Here is a 24,074-nt window from a genome sequence, read left to right as displayed (position 1 = left end):
CACACAAAAACCCCTGAGCTGATTTAGAGAATAAATCCTCCTTTTTTGTATTTAATTCACCTGCACGCTTGTTGACTTTTCTCATAAAGTTGCACTTGGTCATTTTAATTCCTGTAGACGATCCGTTGCCGTAGCTTCTGACTTTGAATGATGGAGCTGCTCCAAAGTGATTTGTCAGTTCACTGAGCTAAAAGAGCACGTTTCACTTATGATGAGCCTCTGTCTCCTCCTCCTCCTCTCTGTGTGTGTGTGTGTGTGTGTGTGTGTGTGTGTTACAGAGGCTGCATGAGGTCATCGCTCCCTCAGATCTCGTCCTCTGCTGCGTCTCCTTCTGTTAATCACTCGTACACCGTGTTGCCCCCGGTGTCACCACCACACCGCCCATTAACTCCTAATGGAGCGAGATGGTCAGACTGTAACCTGACCTGTGTGTGTGTGTGTGTGTGTGTGTGTGTGTGTGTGTGTAGAAGATGAGAGGATTCAGTCTGTGTCATGGTCTGGAGTTTGAATTATGTGTGTAATCCATGATGAGCAGCTGACACATGATTTCATGTGTGAAAAGTAGCTGCATCCAGATTAAAGTGTCACAATATTCCAGGTCAATTAGCCAAGTGGAGCTGAATATTTGTCACTATGGGCTAGGGTTTTCAAAACTGGAAACATTGTTATATGGAGCAAAGAAGCGAAGAGAAAAAATCACATCTGAGCAGCTGAAAAATTAGAAAGTTTGTTTTAATTCTTTAGGAAAAACACTCAAACTGGGCATTAAACTGGATTATGTCTTTATTCTTGAAATGCTGTGTGTAATCTCAGAATTAAAGTCTTTTCCATCAGAATTCCAACTTTAATATCAGAATTCTGACCGTAATCTCAGAATTCCAGCTAATCCCCCTCAGAATTCTAACTTTAATCTCAGAATTCTGTCTTTTCCACTCAGAATTCCGACTTTAATCACAGAATTCAACATATTCCATCAGAATTCCGACTTTAATCTCAGAATTCCAACCTTAATGGAATTGATGGGAATAAACTGGATTATTCAAGGTTAAATCTAGTTGGAATATATATATACACTGTGTATGATAAATGTACGGTGACGTTGATGCTGTTGTAAAGCGTTACGAGCGTTAACTTTATCATTTAACAGCATATTTAGTGTGTAACTGCGGCCGCAGAGGCAGACGAGCTAATGATCTATTATAGATCAAGTTGTTTACAGCAAATGTACTCGCTGACCATCTGTTTTCCTCCGTGTGTGTGTGTGTGTGTGTGGTTTTCCCTCAGGTTACAGAGTCTCTGCTCACTCCAACTGCTAATATCTCAAATCAGCACAAAGTCACACCCACTGACTGACTCTCTCTCTGTGTGTGTGTGTGTGTACGATAAATGCTTGTAATAGTGAATCCAAGCTCATCAAGTCTAAATATTTAATGACGTGTGTGTGTGTGTGTGTGTGTGTGTGTGTGTGTGTGTGTGTGTGTGTGTGTGTGTTGCACAGCTGAAACCACATCTGTGTCCATTGTTTTCCGCCCGTATGCAAACAAACACACACACACATTATTGTTATTATTCACTTTATGAATTATTATTTTTTTTCTGCTCCGCTCTCATCACTCAGCTGATTGGCCTAATGAACGACACTCCACACACACACACACACACACACACACACACACACACACACACACACACTAATGTTTCTCAATGAGGCCACTCCAGTTATTAGCCGGCCATGTTTGACATATGTGGGAGAGGAGAGGAGAGGAGAGGAGAGGAGAGGAGAGGAGAGGAGAGGAGAGGAGGTTTCACTCACAGAGGAGATTAGATATTCAATTCATCTACGTTTGTCACTTGTCTGAGCCAAAAAAACATCTGTATAAACATATTGATTCATCAGTTTGGTTTATAATTCTTCACTTTCTTGTCAATTTTACTTACCTTACTGTTCTTATTTCCTTTCCTTTCCTTAGTGTTCCAATTTAGCCTTCCTTTCCTCTAAAACATTGTTTTCTCTTTGGTGTGGGAGAGTGAACATGAATGCAAATAAACTTATTACTGAATATTAATAACAGAAAAAAAAACCCTGAGATGAAGTCTGATGATGAAGAGCTTTAAAGAATTCCGTTCATCACTTTTTCTCACCGGTGTTTCTGACTGGAAACTAAAGGTTGCAAACAGCTCGCTCTCAAGAGCTTTTCAAACTCTTAAAAGGATGTTTAACAGAGTAAAACTCTACATATATGACACATGCTTGAGTCTGTCAGCTGTAGGCTCTCATGTAGAGTCAGTAATTATGGGATAAGGCGTGTTATTAACAACATACATGTCGCTGGCTGGGAGAGGGGGGAAAAAAGCTGCAGGTGAGAGTTTCTCCCACGCCCCGACACCTTCAGGCTGTAAGTGATATGTTGGATCTCCATGGCAACAGCACTGACTGAAATGTCAGTAACGTATAGTTCACATAAAAACCCTATTATGTGTCGTCGCCGCTCGGCTGTGGCTGCAGCGCCAGTGTTTACCCCTGAAGAAGTGATTAGAGATGAGGAATGGCAACAGGTTTCCCTTTCACTATATAATAATCATATAATAATATAATAAGAGAAAAAGAATTCACATGTAAACTCTCCTCAACCAAAGTCCATAGAGAAAACGAGCATTTTAAGCTGGTGTTGATACAGAGAAATAGGCTGGAGGCTGGTCCTCTGCTGCCCCGTGTGGCAAGTTTGTGCCACTGTTGTCTGAACAAAGGATTTCAAACCCCGAGTTTGTAAAAAGAACACATTTGACCTCAGTGATGGAGGCAGCAGCGGATCAACAACTCCTGAGAGCTGTGATGTTAAAATCAGGGATTTTCTCTATGGGCTTTGGTGCGGGAGAATGAGCGCTTTACACACTTGATCTTATGATGTAAACAGGTGTAGATTTTATCCGGTGAGTCCAAGGAGAAGGGCAGGAAGAAATAAAGAAAAGGACGAAAGAAAGGAAAGAGGTGATGAGTCGTGTGAACATTTAATATTGAAGAAAGGGCAGGAGTAGGAGGGAGGGCAGCCTCGAGAGGAGAGAGCCACAGGTGAGAGGGCGACAGCCTCGCAGCTCTGAGTTAATCACTTCTTCTATTTCTCTGTCAGACCCCGGGAGGGAGGGAGGGAGGGAGGAAGGGAGGAGGAGGTAGCAGCTGGCTCACTGACGGCCACAGGGAAAAGAAAGCTGATTATTAGACTCTGACTTTTAGAAGTGTGTGTGTGATTTTCCGCGTGTGTGTGTGTGTGTGTGTTATGCACATTTATGAGAAACAGGTTATGACTTCCTGTGAGCCGAGCGAGCGAGAGAGACACACAACAATGTCTGACACCACCCTGCGTCGCTCACAGCAAGTTTTCCGACTGAAAACATGAAATGTGTAAACCACTCACTCTCCTGCACCAAACCTCATAGAGAAAATCACTGATTTTAACATCACAGCTCACAGGAGTCGTTGATCCACTGCTGCCTCCATCAGTCATTTTAAATGTCTTCTTTTTATGAATTCGGGGTTTGAAAATCTTTGTTCAGACTCACATCAGTGGCACAATCTTGCCACACGGGGCAGCAGAGGACCAGCTGCTCCTGTGTCAACGCAGGCTTAAAATGCTCCTTTTCTCTATGGACTTTGGTTCAGGAGAGTTTATTATTGTATATTAAATAAGATTTAGTTTTCTCTTAGTGTCACACACTGTATCTTTATTTACAGCAATATCATTTTTTTCTTGCTTACATAGTTGGCGAATATATTCTTGTATGTATATATACGTATACATATATATGTGTTAGAAAGTTAGTGACCAATTTTTGAGTGACTAATGTTACTATGTTCGTGTCTTTGTCGTGATAATGTTTTTTCCTCATAGTAACAATACTAACAAACTTGTTTTTTGGTAACTTTACAATGTTGGTAATCTTTATTTTGGTGACGTTAGTAAAAGTTATCAACGTGTTTCTAATGACATCAAATTATGAATGTGACTACATTCAGATATTTTATATATATATATATATATATATATATATATATATATATATATATATATATATATTCAGAAGTTTTTTGTCACAATTAACTGTTTTTATACAAACTAACTTTAATTAATGTAAGTAATAGTGACCTGTTTTAGTAAACATTTTTAACGACTAATGTTTCTCGAGTCAAATCCTTCATGGATTAATAATAATGTGGTTTTTGGTCGTTTGATTAATGTTGGATGTGTTTCATGTGACACGAGTTAACTTTTAACAGTATTTTGGTTATATGTAATGTTTTTTATTGAAGTCACTTAAGTGATTTTCCGTAACATAACATGAGTCTAATCACTCACAGGTTAATCATTTAGTTTTTATGTGTCTCGTAACCTGAAGAACGTGGTTTTTGTAACATCAGTGAAGTAAGTTTTTTTTCTTACACGTTTTAAAAACATGTTTTTCTTTCTGTGCAAAGTTAACAGTGAAATATAGTTTTATATAATTATCGTTAGAAGACGATCATGACGGGACATTTTTCATGTGATTCCATGCGAGTGAGTGTGTCAGTGTCCACCACACACACACACACACACACACACGCGCGCACACGCACACGCACACGCACACGCGTGTGTTTGCACACAAATGATGAACGAGATGGTTTTATATTTTTCTTGGCGGACCGAGTAAAAAAATATGGGTCCTGTAGCTCGGCTGCCTGTCACCCTCATCCCCCTCCCTCTCTCCCTCCCCCTCTCTCTCCCCCCCCCCCTCTCTGGGGTATGAGTGATTTATGAAGAGTTTACCGTCGCCCTTTATGAATGTGCATAAATAATAATGTGGCGTGTCACCGAGCAGAGTCGGCGCTGCAATATCTCAGCTGGTGACTCTGCACGTGTGTGTGTGTGTGTGTGAGAATAATAACTCGGTCCTTTTCTTTACCATAAATTTTCCTGCCATGACATTAAAGAATATTGCAGATCTCCAGTTCATCTTTGCCTATGTGTTTTATTATTTAAAAAAAGAAGTGTACTTCATCTCAATCTCAGTTTGTCCTTTGTCACATTAGTCGTCTTGGTGCATAAGATGTCGATAAAATGTCTCGTTTTTGTCCACAAACCAATTTCTTTTTCCTTTTTAATGACTTCTTAATTATATGAAGCAAAGAAACTAGAAAACATTCACATTTAAGAAGCTGAAAAAAAATCACAGAAAACTTGCTTTAATTATAAAAAACACAATTAAAACTGATAAAGAACAAAGTTGTTCAGTGTGTAATGTGAGGAAAAATAAATGGATTTGAGCCACCAAATATACAAAGATATATAAAGTCTAAAACAAGAATATGTTCACGTCTTATTCTCCCACACCAAACCCCATAGAGAAAACCATCGTTTTTAGCATGTGGGGACACAGGAGCTGTTGATCCACTGCTGCCTCCATCACTAAGTTCAAATGTCTCATTTTGTAAGATTCGCCATCTGAAATCCTTTGTTCACTTTAACGTCAGTGACACAAAGTGACCACACGAGGCAGCAGTAGCCCAGCAGCTGCTGGTTTTCTCTCTGGGGTTTGGTGTGGGAGAGTAAATGCTTTTTCTAACTTGTTAAAAGCGCAGATTAAGCATCAAATGCATTCTTAAGAAACTACATTAAAAAAACATGAACTATCACAACTTGACTGTGTCGGGAAGAAGCAGATTTTGAAACGACATTAGACGAGGACACGATGTGTTTTCCTGAATCTCTGCTATTTTGAGATCTGGGTCATCGTTTGCTTTGGATTTGAATGCAAACGCTGAGACGAGCGAGGCATCAAAGAGACGAGGCTGCTCTGTGGAAGGACGCCGAGACGCTGGTGTCGGGATGTCTTTGTGTAGGATTCATTATTGTGGGGGAGACTGTGTCTCTGTGAGGTAATCCCCTCACATCTGGTAGTGTGCTGTATGGATTCAGGCGGAAATAGAGGCAGGATTTGCCGCGCTCTCGCCGCTAATACAACCAATTTCCTACTTGTTTAAATAACACGGCTCAAGCATTCCGGCGATGGCCTCCTCTGAGCTCTGGACTTAGACATTCAGTGTCATATCACATGTAGACCGCTTTAAATTTCAAGTTTGTGTCACTTTGTGAAGGTCTTACTCTCCACACCAAACCCCATAGAGAAAACGAGCGTTTTTAGCTCACAGAGACACAGGAGCCGCTGGTCGACTGCTGCCTCGTGTGGTCAGTTTGTGTCACTGAAGTAGATTAGAACTAAGGATTTATGGATCCGATTCAATACCGAAGTCACAATATAACACATTTGAACTCAGTGATGGAGGCAGCAGTGGATCAACAGCTCCTGTGTGCTGTGACGTTAAAATCACTGATTTTCTCTATGGGCTTTGGTGTGGGAGAGTGAGTGTTTTACAAAGTGACAAAAACTTGGGTGTTACGATGGAAATATAACCAGATTAAGTGGCAAACACTTAACACTTGTTTTTTTTTACATTCCCATTTCCATATTTTTTCCGCCTCAGGTTAGCTTGTCAGGTGCTGCCGGCTGCCCTGAAGCATTCTGGGAAATGGAGTCAAACAGTGATGCAAATAGAAGTCAGTATCAGTTCTTAAAGAAGAAGAAAGACGCCACAAACTCAAAATCACTGACACTATTTTCCTGCCGTTCCTTCCCATGATGCCGTGCGTGTGAGCCGTCTATATTCATCACACTTTACAGCCGTGGAAAAGCTCATTGTCTCCGCACAGCGTCGGCTCTTTGTTGGAAACGGCGTCTTAATTTGCACGTGGAAGGGAAGACAGTTTCACCCGCGATCCTCACACCTCAGCCGCCGGCGAGTCACAGAGTCGAATGAAAACAACAACACACGGGTACATGGAGAGGAACAGTCGGGGGCCGTGTGGAGAAAGTCACACTGCAGCTGCAGACACCCAAACTCACACTCACCTCATGAAATCTGCGTCCGTTTACACAGTTTAACTCACCGTTAGACAAAAACGGACGTTTGTGAAGCGTTCTCTCTCCCACACCAGACTCCATTGAGAAAATCAGTGATTTTAGCTCACGGTGTCTCAACCGCTGCTGGCCCGCTGCTGCCTCATTTGGTCAGTTTGTGTCATGACATGAATCTTTAACGACGCAATACAAACGCTGAAATCACTAAATGACGCATTTGAAGTCAGTGACGGAGGCAGCGGTGGTTTAACAACTCCTGTAAGCTGTGATGTTAAATCGTCAGTTTTCTCTATGGGGTTTGGTGTTTTTATTTTTTTATTCTTATTTACATATTCTAGGTGAGTGTTAAGTGGCTTAAATAGTTTTTTCATTGTGTCATCGGTTCATTCTCACGTTGAAAAGTGTTTTTTTTTGCCCTTTATTGAAGAAAGTGTGTGTCTGTTTGTGTGTGTGTGTGTGTGTGTGTGTGTGTGTGTGTGTGTGAGATGATTGGGTTAGGGTTCTACTGTCAGGATGCTGCGCCGCTCTCCTTCTGAATTATGCATCTCTTGTTCAAAGAAAGAATGAAAAAAAGCATGAGAGGGAGAAAATGGAGGAGAGTGGGGAGCGGACGTAAGATAAATGACAACAGCACAAAAGCAGAGCATCTCAATAGACTGGTACCACACACACACACACACACACACACACACACACACGCACACACACGCACTGTAGTGTCAGACAGCGACGAGAGCAGAGAAGAAAAATGGGTTGATTAGAAGCAGCACATGAAAAAGGGGAAGTGTGTGTTTGTTTGTGTGTGTTTGTGATACTTATGTAAAAGGCTTTTACGCAGCAGCAGCAGCAGCAGCAGCAGCAGCAGCATGCAGTGGTTACTGACCAAAGCAAGGTGGCACTGTTCTCCCTCCCACTGCAAACATCTGTGAGTTGTAACATGTAAATACAGTATATTACATTCACTGTTTACTGCATGTGTACATTTATTAATCACGGCAAAGAAAAACCCTGTGTTTATTCTCACTCTCCTCTCTGGTAACAGAGAAGGTCAAAGGTCAGTGGTCGTCAGTGCTTTTTGTGGATTGGCGTAAGACAATATGCTATGCTATAAATTAAACAATGTGATAATATCACATTGTGACTTAAATATCGTGATAATATCGCAGAATTGTGATAGTATAGTATTGTATTATTGGTATTGTGATATTATTGGTATCGTATCGAGATGTTGTTGGTATCGTGGAGCATGCATAGTATCGTGATATTATAATAATTGTGGAACATGTATCGTATCGTGATATGTGTAGTTTCGTGATATTATTGGTATCGTATCGTGATATTATTGGTATCATGATATTATTAGTAGTATCGAATTGTGATATTGGTATCGTGGAGCATATATATCGTATCGTATCATATTGTGATATTATTATTAACGTATCGTGATATTATTGGTATGGTATCATGATATTATTAGTATCGTGGAGCATGTATGGTATCGTGATTCCACACAGTGTTTCTCTCTCTGCTCTTCATTGTGTGTGTGTGTGTGTGTGTGTGTGTGTGTGTGTGTCATAATAATTGCAACACGCTGCTTCTTCACAGTCGTAACACGATACATGACAATGTCGAGCTTTGAGCTGTTTGTATGTGCCGCAGGTATCACTGTGTGTGTGTGTGTGTGTGTTATGGAAATGAGACAGAGGGGCCACATTATTCAGCAGTAGTTGACATGCAGGCTCCCAGGGTTCATATCAATATCCACAATCGGACGCAGCATGAAGAATAAGGAGGTTTTTGTATCCTGGAATACTAATGACAGTCAGGAGGGAAGGAGACGGAGAGAAAACACGCTGTGACTCCTGCAAGCTTTTCATTTTATTCTGCTGCTGCTGGATTAAAACCACTTTTTTCTCGTGCAGGAAGCGACTGCTGCAGCGTAATCACTCTTTAAAATGTGCGAAAAACGTTTTTTTTTTTAAACAAAGCCATTACAAGTAAAACTATAAAAAGATGAGAGGGATCGATGAGACGACAAACAACAGAACCACTAAATTGGATCTCGCCCGGCAGACGGATTCTAGTCTCTTGTTTTTACCCAAGTAATGGAATCAATGAAGATCTGCCGTTAGCACTTGAACAAGCTGACACCCTCAGTTTGACCCTCATCAGCACCCATAAGTGCCTCGCTTTGTTTCATATGGTTTTCTTATTTCTTATTAAAGATTATGCGTGAGGGAGGGGAAATCCATACAGTCAAAATAGGCGATATATCGATTTTGAGACACCAAGTGTCTTTTTCTTCATTTTTTTTCTGATGTAACAAATAAACTTTAATTTTACTGTTTGTGGATTAGCATAAATACATAATCAATTGACATTTCAGTCCACTAGGTGGTGCCAAGTGCTCACACTTACTAGAGCTGTGTGAGTATATCGCAATATATAGTTTCATAAATACTCCTTTTGCACTTTTGTAATATTGTAATAATATCGTATCGTGAATTAAATATCCTGATATATAGCAGTATCGTGATTTGGATACTTGGGTATCGTGATATATTGTAGTTTCATGACCTAATTATTGTGATAATATCGTAGTATCATGACCTAATTATCGGGATAACATGGCAGTATTGCGACTGAAATATCTTGATAATATTGCAGTATCGTGACTTAAATATCGTAGTATCGTTACAAATATCGTGATAAAATCGTAGTATCGTGACTTAAATATCTTGATAATAGTGTAGTATCGTGACTTAAATATCATGATAATATTGTAGTATCGTGACTTAAATATCTTGATAATAGTGTAGTATCGTGACTTAAATATCGTGGTAATATCGTAGTATTGTGACTTAAATATTGTAGTATCGTGACTTAAATATCGTGGTAATATCATAGTATTGTGACTTAAATATCTTGATAATATTGTAGTATCGTGACTTAAATATCGTGATAAAATCGTAGTATCGTGACTTAAATATCTTGATAATATTGTAGTATCTTGACTTAAATATCTTGATAATATTGTAGTATCGTGACTTAAATATCGTGGTAATATCGTAGTATTGTGACTTAAAACAACGTCGAGCCTCAATCACAGAATCTTAAAAGTAAATTTAACGCCGGATGTGACGGATATTTTTGCGTTTGACAGAGGGATGAGGGGGGAAAAAAGGGGGTGGGCCTCACTCTCCACCTGCGTCAGCAGCAAAGAAAAAAAGAAAGAAAAGAAAATAAACTCCAGAAAAACAAATCATCATCGCCCACTTTCCCCTCCTCGCTTTTTAAAAGAGGCTGCTGCTGAAAAAAATGATGTCTTTGCTCACCGGTGTGTCACATTATCCTCCTGAGACGACTTCTTTGATTGATGCTGTCAGTGCAGGAGGGAGAGAAGGAGCGAGGGAGCGAGGGAGGGAGGGAGGGAGGGAGATAAGAAGAGAAAGCAGATAAAGAAGAGAGAGAGAGAAGGAGAGAGGTGGAGAAGCATCCGTCAGGCAGAACAATCAGATTGTTTTCCTGGTGATCGCTCTCTTTCTTTGCTCCTCCATCCTTCATAGTTTCTTCAACTCGCTCGCTTTCTAATCTCTGCCACACACACACACGCACACACACACACACACACACACACACACACACACACACACACACACACACACACACACACAGAGAGAGTTTGCATGGTGACGGCCAGGTGTCATGAGGATATTGAATCACGGGGAGGCCGAGGTGAGAGAGGGCGACGTCACCGCCGTGATGGATGATGCATATCACGCCAACTCTTTTCTTATTGTCCACACACACACACACACAGTTGTTAATTGACGTCCTCCACTCGTGTCTGTTGTTTTTCTTCTCCATCCCATCGTTCCGCGGCGGTTATTGCTTTTCATTAAGTGGTCATTTCCTTCGCCGGCTCCGTCTAATGAGAGCGTCACGCCGCCACGCGCCCATTTATCAAACCACAACACACACACACACACATATTCCCCTTCACTCTATCTGCCATCATGTCGCTGTCTTAATTAGGACTGTTTGTCGTCCTCCTGCCCTGCGTCCCCTCTCCGGTCGGCCTCCCCCGGCGTCTCATTGTGGCAGCCGTGTCATTGTGTTTGGCAGCTTCTCATTCTCTTGTCAGATCTCATTTGACTGTATCTCACACACACACACACACACACACACACCTCACCTCACCGTGTGTGAGAGACAAAAATAAAGTCTATAATTGTTAAAACATATCATTAGACACAGCCTTTTCTGACTGGAAACGTAACTTTTTAAAACCGCTCACTCTCCCGCACCAAACTCCATTGAGAAAATCATCAATTTAAGCCCATGGGGACACAGGAGCTGCCGGTCCACTGCTGCCTCGTGTGGTCACTTTGTGTCACTCAGGTCAATCTGAACAGAGGATTTCAAGCCCCGAATTCATGAAAAAAATACAGTTAAAGTTAGTGATGGAGGCAGCAGTGGATCAACAGACTCCTGTGTGCTGGGATGTAAAATCGCTGATTTTCTCTATGGGGTTTGGTGTGAGAGGGGAGTGGTTTGCAAAGCGACCGTTTCCCGTCAGAAAAATCTGCTAATCTGTTGAAATTGTGTTTTTTCTCCAGTGAAATTATCGTCATATGTTCACCTGGATGAAATGTGATCAGTGTTGTGATCATATGTGTTATTCCTGTGTAACTAGAACACTCTCTTTGTCCCCAGCTGGTCGCAGTGTTCGGCAGAGTGGAGCCGGGGAGGACGGACAGTCCCCGGGAGGACACGTCCAACTACTCCAGCCCCGCCCCCAGCCCCGCCCCCAGCCCCGAGCCCCTCCACTACTACTCGCACCTGCACTTCCTGGAGCCGACGAGCGGCGAGATCGAAGTCAACGAGGCCGTCCTCAAAGCGAGTACGTAACAAAGTAACAGGAGTTTTAAAAACATTGTTAAATATTCAACGTGCAGATTATTAATAATCTGTGTTAATATATGTAGAACAAATTGCAGCTTTAAATGAGCACCTGAAGCAATGCTCAGTCAACACTTTCACTATTTTTATGCAGCTGTGAAAATCAGTGTGGTGGAGTTTTAACGCCTTGTCTGATTATTGTCTTCTTTCTGGTTATTTCATATTATATCTTGTTATTATTACACAGCTCTGTGCTGCTGCTGCTGCTGCTGCTTGATTCTGTCTTTATTCTCAGCAGCAACGTGATGGATTCATACATCATGTGTGGACTGTGTAACCATGACGCGTTCAAATGAGAAAAGTTGACCCTGATTGAAAAATCCTACTTTGTTTTCACTCGGCTGTGGAAATAAAACGAGGCAGGGTGATTTTTCTCAGGTGAAATCATGCAAAGACGTTAGAACCTTTTCTCTCTAATGCTGCCTTTTCCTTGCCATTTATTTACACACTAAATTAAAACACACTATGTTTTAAATACATATAAACTTCATAAACTGCATTTTTTTTCAGACTAAATAAAAGCCAGGATTGATTGAACTGAATCCATTTAACATTTAATAAATCTCCTTGTTCTTCATGTTTTCTGATTAGAAATGATGTTTTTATCTTTATTACAGAGACATTCTGAAAATAGTTGCTGGTTAATTTATTTATTGATGAATCGTTGCAGCTGTAGTTGATTGACTTTATTTTATGATGTTAAGTTAATTCAACAGCAACAGATATACGTATATATATATATATATATATATATATATATATATATATATATACAGTATGTATAACAATATAAATAAATAAATGACAGTTTGACAAAAGGTAATTATTATTTTTATAGTATTATTCTTTTTAAATCTAGTGCTTTTGTGTTGATTTCACTTTTAAGAAAAGCAAAAAAGGATGAAATGAGCATGGATCAGATTTAACCAGGTTTCATGTCATCATCCTGTTAACCCTGTCACCTCTCTCTCTCTCTCTCTCTCCATCTGTCGTCTATGGAAACCGTGTGACACACACACACACACACACACACACTCCTGTCCTCCTCTTAACTCCACTCAGACATTTTTTGCCTCCATTCAGGCTCAACCACCTGCCACACACAAACACCCCTGGCCCCCCAAGTCCCTGACCCCGCCCCTCATCTTTTATCCCCGCCCCTTCACTGTGTAATAACTCGATTATGAGTGCAGCCTGTCAGTGTGTTCAGATCCGGCCGAGCGTTAATGCACTAATTCTCCTCTTCCTCACTCGCTCACTCACCTGCTCCACCCAGTTTTTGGGACCCCCCCCCCCCCACCCCTCTGTGCAGCCCTGCTGAACCCTGACTAACTCAGTTATCATGTGACGCCCTCAGACTCAGACTAATGCCGTCATTGTGTTCAAAGAGAAAAGCAGAGTCCTCTCACTGTGATCATTTAAGGTTTGTGTTACTTTGTGTGTCAACCAAAATGTTCTTTAATAATAACAAGTGTCACATTTATTAACGTTTATTAACATTTATTAACGTTTAAGTTCAGTTTCCATGAAACGAACCCTAACACTCGAATCCTTTGATTGGACTTAACTTAATTTAATCTGATTATTCAAAGTAATCTGATTACAGGAGGCCACAGTTGTCGCAGTGTGGAGAGAGTCATTCACTAATGAGTCAGACAGCACACTGTGTGTGTGTGTGTGTGTGTGTGTGTGTGTGTGTGTGTTTAAACAGGCTGATTGGACTTCACATTGGCCCAGTGGGATGATTAGACCAGCATTGATCTGCTGCCACACACACACACACACACACACACACACACACACACACACACACACACACACACTCTCTCTCTCTTCTAGAAAGAGAAAAGTCCTTATCACATCGTCCCATGAGCCTGAGCTGTTCCATCGATCGCCATAGAAACAAAACCATCACCTTGGCCTAAAGCATGAAAACACACACACACACTTACACACATGTACATACATGTAACACGTTTAACATAAACACACACACATATATACAGTAGGTATATCACAACATTTAGGTGTCATACGCACATTTTCTTGCATATTTCAGTGGATTCTTCCATTTGTTCCAAACACAAAAATAATATCTTCTTGTCAAATGTGATTAAGAATATTGATTATAAATAAGTTTATTGATATAGCACCTTTTGTAACAATGTTACAAAGTGCTTTACAGTCAAATCAAGCCTAATGAAATACGATGTGCCTCGCCAGGTTGTGGTGAAAGGAAAAATTTAGGAACAAAAAGGCAAGGAGGAAGGAAAGAGACATGGTACAAACAACATTGATTAAAACTGAAGCGCGTGTCAGATGTGTATCTGCTCACGTGCAGCAGCTGTTACTTCATCTCAACAGCGCTCACTTGTGGCCACAGACGGTAATAACTCCCTTCAGCCTCTCTTGTTTTACGAGCGTGCAAACGTGGCCGACCTGAGAGAAAAATCCCCGACCCTCGGTGACACTGCAGGAGCCCTGAGAGGTCAGAGGTCAGAGCCAGTGGCCCTCAGGTCGCGTCACATGACTGTGAGGAGGCTCTGAGGGCTGAGTGGTGGGCGGATTGATGAACGGTGGACAAATGGAGGAGGATTTATGTGGTTGACCTTCAGGTTAATGGACTCTGACTGGGACTGCAGGCTTCAGTGTTTTTACATATTTACTCATGACAAGAATCATTTAACATGGATACAAATGGCACAGCATGAGTCAACATTATTGTCAAAAATAGGTTGTAACACAGTATTTTTAGGTTCCTAAATGTAAATGTATAAGATTTTAGAAAATGTACACAAATACAGACAAAACTGATCATTTTACATAAACAAAAACATGTCGCTAATGTGACAAAAAATGTCCTTATGATACCAGTAAGTAACAAAATATTGTAATCTTAGAAAAACAGGTTTGTTACGTCACAAAAAATGATTTATCAAAACAGAAAATGTTATAAAATGTTATGACGTTTGAAAAACGTGTTACTAAAGCAATAAAAAATGACTTACTGCACAGAAAAAGTAACAAAATGTTGTAATCTTACAAAAACATGTTACTAAAGTCACAAACACTTTACTTACGATTCTAAAAATGTTACAGTGTAATTTTTCAAAAACATGATATTAACGCTGCTTAACCAAAACATGTTCTAAAGGTTATGATGTTACAAAAATGTCATAAGAGGTAAATGTGTAACAAAAACTTTTTATAAACATCCTAAAATAACAAGCAACAAAATATTATCTACAAAAAGAAACATCACGTAAATCTTACGCAAATGTGTTGTAACATTATGATGATCCAAAAACACGTCCATAACGTCACAAAATCGTGAAAAACAAGAATCTTATTATTAATCCGATCATTATAAAACATGTATGACTGGAAAGGTGCAGCTCCCCCTTGTGGCAGTTTAATAAATCTCTAGGACTGTATGTTAGGTGAGATACTGTGGAACATGAACAGTTTTTTATTTCAATAATGCGATAAATTGTCCTGTTAAGTGTTTCTATCTTTGTTTTGATGATTAAATTGAGTGAAATGGAATGAGAGAAACCCAGAGATGTTTCTGTGTTCTATCTGTGCTCGTGTCCACGTCACGTCGATGACATCACAACACAGCGTGTTCATTTCTACGATCACACAAAGTAACAAAAGATACAGAAATATTAATGATGATTGAATGATCATTTATAAAAGTGATGACACAGACTTTATGAACATGTGCTTCTCTGTGTGTGTGTGTGTGTGTGTGTGTGTGTGTGTGTGTGTGTGTGTGTGTGTGCGTGTGCGTGTGTGTGTGTGTGTGTGTGAGTGACCTTCTCCTCTGCTCTTTCCATTCTGACCACGTTAGTCCAGGACCTTGTCGCTGACCCTCCAAAGAGAGATTGATTACAGGAAAGAGAATTTTGTTTGTCTTGCCTTTTCTGTGTTTTGCAGAATCCAATAATTCCTCCCTTCCTCTCACACACACGCACACACACACCATCAGACGACTGAATTCACGTAAATTCCTAAATGTTGTAAGTTACATGATCTGCAGACATTCATTAAAGTACATTTTTATCACGTAAGCGTCATAAATTGTTGCTATTTAAACTAACTTTCTCACCTTTAAGGTAAAAACTAGAATAAATACCCTTAGCGAGCCTTAGAAAGCTCACTTTCGTGATTCTGACAATCACGTGAGACAAGTAAACGTGCGTATGAAGTTACGATGGAACGACAAGAAAAGTTCTTCTCTCACTTTCTCCCATGATCTTAAAATCTCTGACCTTTCCTGTGTCAGATACACCTCTGCTGGTGAGGAGCAGCAGCGACTCGGCGTTGGTCCCGCCTCATCAGACACCTGAGGACCACGGGACCAGGTCTCCTGAAGTGGTGAGCGTATTTCATCTATTTATCTATTTATCTATTTATCTACTGAATGTAAATAGTTTTGTCGTGTTTTAAAGTGTGTTTTTATGTCTACGACATCTTAAGAAAAAGTTCATGACTTTTTCTCATTGTTGAACATTATTTTCTGCCTGAAAAATGAAGTTTTTAAGTCGTTCACGCTCCTGCACCAAACCCCATAGAGAAAATCACTGATTTAAGCTCACATGGACACAGGAGCTGCTGGTTGACTGCTGCCTCGTGTGGTCACTTTGTGTCACTGAGGTGAATCTGAACAAAGGATTTCAAATGCCGAATTCATGAAGAAAGACATTCAAACTTACAGATGGCGGCAGCAGTGGATCGACACTTCCTGTGTGCCGTGATGTTAAAATCACTGATTTTCTCTCTGGGGTTTGGTGCAGGAGAGTGAGCGCTTTAAAAACCTCAGTTTCCTGTTTGTAAAAGCTGCCGAACGGCGAGAAAATGAGGCCAGACTGTTGTCAAAGGGCGACGATCGTGACTTAATCTATTTTTAAGTGTAGAACATAAGTCTGGGGACCAACAGGCTCTTGTGTGTGTGTGTGTGTGTTGTCTGGTACGTGATGTTCCCTCAGTGAAAATGAAGAGAGAAACCTCAGTGAATGTTGCCGTGGTCGCACTGTGAAGCCTCAGGCTGTACTTTAAAAGGGTCGGCTCTTTCAGGCCACCACTGAGAACACTGTGTGTGTGTGTGTGTGTGTGTGTGTGTGTGTGTGTGTGTGTGTGTGTGAGGGAGCGAGACGGAGTCCCCTTATCCACCCCTGCTGTGTCCGACTCAGCAGTGACTCAGCAAGGAAACAAAACAAAAGAAACATTTAAATATTCACATTTTTCTTGCTTTAACTCACTGGTTTCCCCTGTTTTGTTCTTTTATTTACGCAATCTGAGAGATTATGGCGTGATTATGGCAGTATTGTGGCCAGATTTGCACGGTAAAGGTCACAGGCAGGTCAGCGTGTCAAAGTGTGAGTGATAATTATCGGTGTACGCGTACAGTAATGTAATTAAGACTGGAGGATTAATGAAGTTTGTGTGTGTGTGTGTGTGTGTGTGTGTGTGTGTGTGTGTGTGTGTGTGTGTGGAGGCCGTCGCAGCTCGTGGGCATATCGAGTCCGAGGCCTGATGGACTTCCACAAATCAATACGCTATCACTTCATCGCTGTACTTCTCCTCCACACACACACACACACACACACATTGAAATCCAGATGAAGTGTAATTACGGCCGATAGAGTGATGAATATATGCGACATGTGCCTTTAATTGACTCTGCTGCCAACTGTGATGAAGGCCAAGGTCGGTCCCCACGTCTCCGTCTCACGTCTCCGTCTTTGATGTCCTCCTTTATCAGGCGACTGAAAGAAACACGGACTAAAGGCCGAGCGTGAGATTCACACGCCGCCGCCTTTAAAGCGTAGAAACGAGACGTTTGTACGTAATTTAACGAGGAAAAAACTTCTTTTTTTTTGCCACTTTCAGATTACTAACACGTTCACTGCTTTATTTCACCCTTGAACAGCGTTTTCTGACTGAAAAAAATCACATTTGTGTCGCTTTTTAAGCCGCTCACTGTCCCACACCAAAGCCCATAGAGAAACTTGGTGATTTTGACACGGCAGCACACAGGAGCTGTGGACGCACTGCTGCCTCCTCTATGATGTTCACATGTGTTATGTCTGTGATTCGGCATGTGAAGTCCTTCATCCAGGTTCACGTGAATGACACGGACTCGCCGGACGAGGCTGCGGTCGCACAGCGGCTCCTGTGTCGACGTGGGCTTAAATCGCTGCTTTTCTCTATGGGGTTTGGTGCGGGGGAAGTGAGCGGAAAATGGGACTGTTTTCAGACAGAAAATGCCGTCTAATAACAACGTAAAGAGGCAAACATGTTCTTAAGATCACATAGACTTTAGACACAGCTGTGTGTGTGTGTGTGTGTGTGTGTGTGTGTGTGTGTGTCCCTTGAGGATGTTCCTCCGTGTGTGTGTGTGTGTGTGTGTGTGTGTGTGTGTTAGACTGGAGTTTTCTTCCAGCACCTATGGCAGTCAGGTGATGTGATGGATATGATGAGGGTCAGGTCGCGCCGGCTTGCAGACTGAAGCTGTGATCCTGCAGTGTGTATACACACACACACACAAGCTATTCCTCAGCCGGCTGACATGTAGCACATGACTACAGCAGTCGGAGGGAACACACACACACACACACACCTCATTACTCATGGAGCTGACATCAGCCACACACACACACACACACACCTCATCTCTCATATCCTTGCACACCGCCCGCTCTGTCACTCAGACTACAAACACCTCACAATACAGACACAGAGAGAGTGTGTGTGTGTGTGTGTGTGTGTGTGTGTGTGTGTGCAACACAATAACAGAGCAGACAACCTGCTCAGACAGGTTTCACAAATTATTTTAACATTCACGCCGACACCTTCAAACCTGCCACTTTCACATTTGTCTGTCAGGGAAAATGTGTGCGACGCACAAATGAAAGCGTGCGCGCGGTCTGTAATTTCGGAGCGCGTATTCCAGACGCTAACAGTCAGGAGTCTTGATTTTTTTTTGAAACGGTTCAATTTGAAAACAGTCAAAGGTAAAGTTGTGTCGGGTGTGCGCTGCTGTCACTGACGCTGTTGTATAACTTAAGAATATGTGTTGTTGTTTTTTTAGCTCTTAGACTGAGGTTTGTAAACCGCTCACTCTCCTGCACCAAAGTCCATTAAGAAAATCAGCGATTTTAACTCGCGGGGACGCAGGAGCTGCTGGTCTACTGCTGCCTCGTGTGGTCAGTTTGTGTCACCAAAATTAGCCGAAGTAAGAAAATAATACATTTGAACTTAGTGATGGAGGCAGCAGTGGATCAACGACGCCTGTGTGCTGTGACGTTAAAATCACTGATTTTCTCTATGGGGTTTGGTGTGGGAGAGTGTGAAACTTCTCAAGCGTCTTGAACATGGTAAACTGAATAATGAAAAATGTTTAAAGTGCATAAATTGCGGCGAGGTGTGAGGTGCTGTCACTTTATCCACTTTTTTAGCTGTAAGACATTATTTTTTTAACAGTTAACTGAGGTTTGGAAACCGCTCAAACTCTCACACCAAACTCCATAGAGAAAATCAGTGATTTTAGCTCACAGGGACACGGGAGCTGCGGTGCAACTGCTGCCTCGTGTGGTCACTTTGTGTCACTGAGGTTAATCTGAACGAAGGTTTTCAAATGCCGAATTTGACAAAATATGACATTTTAATTTATGGACGCAGCAGTGAGTCAACAACTTCCTGTGTGCAGTGATGTAAAAATCGCTGTTTTCTCTATGGGGTTTGGTGCAGGAGAGTGTGAAAGTTCACTTTCCTGCCAGTAAATCAATATCCCGTACTTTTACTCTTCAAAAAAATAAAATAAAGTGTCATGAACGCGGTGAATAAAATAATTAAAGATTAAAGCTCCAGTATGTTTGCTTCCTTGTGTGCAGTGGAAGTAGGCGGGGCTGTCACTTGTGCTGCTTTTATGTCCACATAAACAGGGATTATAATCCACACTGGGTATTACGGCATGATCCTTTTTTCTTAATTTTAAAGGCAGGTTTTTGCTGCTTATTTCCATAACACGCACACACACACACACACTCTCTCTATATGTACGATGAAGTCGTAAAAACTTGTTTTTCGACGCACTAATGGCATCGCAGGAAGATGCACAGCAACAATGGAGCCTCCAGCTCATCCCTCTGACCCCCCCCCCCCCCCCCCCCCCCCCCCCCCACACACACACACACACAGGGTAATCTCCCACTGCCCACATAAGTGGGTCAGTATTTGTTCAGTCAGAATAAAACGTGTGTGTGTGTGTGTGTGTGTGTGAGCTCACAGAGCGAAGACGCGGCAGAGTCGATACGTGGAGGTAACATTTGCAGTTTATTGCGTTGTTGTATGTTTACACTGTGTGTGTGTGTGTGTGTGTGTGTGTGTGTGTGTGTGTGTGTGTAGTCGGGGTGTGGTGGAGCCCCTTTTTTTTCTTCTTCATCGTTAGCACGGGTGACACAATGAAAGTGACGAGGCAGAAGAACCTAATTGCGCTCTTTATTCCCTCGCACAGTTTACTTGAAGGACACTTTGACGCCGTCTCCTTCTGTCTCCACCTTTTTCTTTCTCTTTATTTGATTGTGCTTTTATTGATTTATTGATTTATTTCTGTTATTTTTTTAGAAGTAGAGCCTTGCCTGACACGGGGGCAGCAGAGATGGAGATGGAGGGGGAGGGAGGGAGGGAGGGGGAGGTAGATGGATTGAAACATACAAAGACAGAGTGAAGGAGAGGACGGTAGCGTCCGGCGGTCATTGTCTCCGCAGAGCAGAGGTGATTGGTGGCGACGGTCGAGTGTTTTCGCGTTGATGCGTTTGTTAGTTTATGAATGATGTGGATTTTGTTGTGTTTTTGTTCGCTCACAGGAAATCAACCATGTTCTGAAAGGAGCGCTGGAGCGTCTGCGCACGGACGAGGACTCTCCGCCCAGGATGAACAAGGTCAACTTCAGGTAAGAGAAGACGTGTGAACGGGGATGGAATTACTGCATTTATGATTCTTGTTCTCGTAGTTGGTGCGAAACGGGCAAAAAAAACATGAAATATTGGAGATGAATTCAAATATAATACACAAGATAACAACATATAGAGAAACATGGATATAAATATTGAAAAAATCAGGTTAGGGTCTGTTTTCAGTGGTTTTTGTCTTAAAGGCCTTGTTTACAGCCCAAACCTGATCTTCCTGACCAACTGTTCACATCATAGATCACACATGTGATCAGATCTGCGTGGATTTCTGTATCAGTGCCAGTTTCTGGTCTTTCAAGCCCAGTTATTTCCACATAAACTCTCACGTACAGTAAATCCTGGAAACGAACAACTAGGACGAGAAAACGCGATAATTATGTAAAACTGAAACACTATAATCGTGTTATTATTTACAGTGTAAGTTTCGTCATCGCGAAATCCACAAACCTGAGGCTCTGCTGCTGTCGATCAAAAACTGGCTCCGCCCTTCAGACACTTTTCTCCACGCCCCACTCTGAACAAACTATAGTGACACGTTCTGATTGTGTTCGTGCACACATTTAGTGTTGAAATACTGTAAATAGAGGAAGGCGGAGCTTCCCTCGCTGCTGTTCTACAGTGACAGGCCACGCCCCCCCCACTCTCTGAGCGACCGAGACGTTCAGATTAAAGCAAATCTGTAATAATCCCATCAGAATCCCATCTGAAAACCACCTCCGTATGTGGTTTCAATCAGTTTTGATTAAAGATCTGATTTGGGATGAAACAAAACAAGGCAGAAGCTCAGCGGGGGGGGGTGGGGGGGGATCAGGCCTTCAGCTCCCAACATGTGGAATAAATTGCCACGTGTCACTTCCTGTGTTGAAGTCACATGTTTCCTCCTCCTTTTTATTTACACAGAGCTTTTAAAGGAAACCTTTTCACCCGAGCTCGTGCGTGACGAGACTACAGATAATCCCCGGTGACATATTCTGATTCCAGTATAGTTCTCGCTGCTGCTCAGAAGAGACAGATGGTGACTTTTCTTTATATTATTTATTAGTATTTTTATTCCCCATGTTTTTACACTGCAGTGGCGTCTGTGGGTGATTGCCGTGGTAACAGATGGTTGTTGTTGGTTAGTGGGAGCTCAAACCACGGCGCGGAGCGAGGGCGGGGTCGTCACGGAGTCCCCGCCTCGCTCCGGCGTCACAGAGCGGAGTAAGAACAGGAAGTGTGAGCTCCGTCCGTCTCTCTGACTCCTCCTCCTCGTTGACTCTGAGTGAGATGTTTGTTTGTGTTTGTGTCGACGGCTCAGACGAGCTATTCTGATGTTAGCGTGCTGCGCTAACAAGCTACAGCTGCCTGTGATGAGCTTGTTTGTGTCACCGTTTGTTTTTCTTTATTTATGTGAATGTAAATGAGCTGTGTGTGTGTGTGTGTGTGTGTGTGTGTGTGTGTGTGTGTGTGTGTGTGTGTGTCCTGGTTTGATTGTTTACCATCATTGAAAGTAAGTGTGTGTGTGTGTGTGTACACGTGTAATCTTGTTCCATAATGGATGTAAATTTGATGCGTGTGATTTCAATTTAAAAGAGAAGGTGACTGACAACAGGAATACAAATCGTGTCGGACACGCTGACCTCATCAGGAGCGCTACCGGTCGCCATGGAGACCAAATACACACAGTTCTTTTCTCATATGTCTCCATCGCAGCTCAGAGTTCCTCCACGCTTCTTTTTCTTCTTCTTATAACTTCTGCCGTCCACGGCTCAAAGTTCTCGTTCTCCTCGTCCTCTCGTCTCCTCAGCCTCGTCCTTCATCATCACGCTTCAAAGTTCTCGTTCTCCTCTTCCTCTCGTCTCCTCAGCCTCTCGTCTCCTCAGCCTCGTTCTCCCTCATCACTCTTCAAAGTTCTCGTTCTCCTCATCCTCTCGTTTCCTCAGCCTCGTCCTTCCTCATCACGCTTCAAAGTTCTCGTTCTCCTCATCCTCTCGTCTCCTCAGCCTCATCCTTCATCATCACGCTTCAAAGTTCTCGTTCTCCTCATCCTCTCGTCTCCTCAGCCTCGTCCTTCCTCATCACGCTTCAAAGTTCTCGTTCTCCTCGTCCTCTCGTCTTCTCAGCCTCGTTCTCCCTCATCACGCTTCAAAGTTCTCGTTCTCCTCGTCCTCTTGTCTCCTCAGCCTCGTCCTCCCTCATCACGGCTCAAAGTTCTCTTTCTTCTCATCTCCTCAGCCTCGTCCTCCCTCATCACGGCTCAAAGTTCTCGTTCTCCTCATCCTCTCGTCTCCTCAGCCTCGTCCTTCATCATCACGCTTCAAAGTTCTCGTTCTCCTCGTCACTCAAACACTTCCGTTCACCACGTCACAGACGCTCTGTTCAGGACATCACAGTTGGATGTGAACTCCCCCGCGCCCTCTGCTGGAGCACGTGGGAACTACATCAGACAGTCTGATGCACATCCAGAGTCTGTGTGTGGACCTCACACTGAACATCTTTAGTTTCTGAGTCTGTTTCAATGAGCAATCGTTTCATTTGACTAGTTTCCACGACAGAGGAACATAGAAGACTCGTCTTCACCTGCTGTGCTCATCATCATCATCATCATCATTATCTGTCTCTCTCTCCTGGTTTATCTGTGTGAGGAGCTCCCTCTGTCTCATCGCCGTGCGTCTTTTATCTGCCGCTCAGTGAAGTGTCAGTGAATCCCCGGAGGAAACAATGCAAATGTTATTTAAAGAACTTTCTCACAGAGACGTTGATTTCAGAGCATTCGGATAAATTAACATGTCAAATATGTAAATATGAAGCCGGAGTTTAAAAAAAATCTAAATATGGAAACTCTCCATGGGATTGGGAACATTGTTTTTTGGGGTGATTTTTGTAAATATTCCAAATTGGAACCCTTCCCTGGGAATTAATCTGACTTCTTTCAACGCTATTCCTGATGCTGAGCGAGTTCAGAGGTCATCAGGGAGTTCAGAGGTCATCTCCACTGTTTTTGGTTTTTAAACTTCAAAGAGTTCTTCCACCATGTTTGTGTCTCTGTGTGGCGCTCGCTGGTCGTAGGAGGCAACATTCTAACACTGTTCCACCTCTGGTTGGAGGTTAGGGGACGTCTGAGCTGTGGTTGTGGGCGGAGCATAAACAGAGATTGTGGTGTCGTGAGGCTTTTTAAAGACTGTTTTTGGATATTGTTGTTTT

The 24,074-nt window shown here is 42.3% G+C and overlaps 1 protein-coding gene across 2 annotated transcripts in view; it reads left to right on the top strand.

Moving 5' to 3' along the window:
* Positions 1–24,074, top strand: part of pard3ba (par-3 family cell polarity regulator beta a) — a 142,098-nt gene that overhangs the window by 14,488 nt on the left and 103,536 nt on the right. The window contains exons 3-5 of one of the 2 annotated variants that reach the window (XM_058651980.1): positions 11,668–11,854; positions 16,202–16,293; positions 20,787–20,872. In XM_058651980.1, the coding sequence (XP_058507963.1) occupies positions 11,668–11,854; positions 16,202–16,293; positions 20,787–20,872 (365 nt within the window). Of the gene's footprint in view, positions 1–11,667; positions 11,855–16,201; positions 16,294–20,184; positions 20,240–20,786; positions 20,873–24,074 lie in introns of those variants that run through there. The other variant, XM_058651987.1, reaches the window with a different exon arrangement.

The sequence above is a fragment of the Solea solea genome, chromosome 2 (assembly GCF_958295425.1).
Source record: "Solea solea chromosome 2, fSolSol10.1, whole genome shotgun sequence".
Taxonomy (NCBI): Eukaryota; Metazoa; Chordata; class Actinopteri; order Pleuronectiformes; family Soleidae; genus Solea; species Solea solea.
Note: the sequence above shows the minus strand (reverse complement) of the source record. Positions and strands in the feature narration are given on the sequence as shown.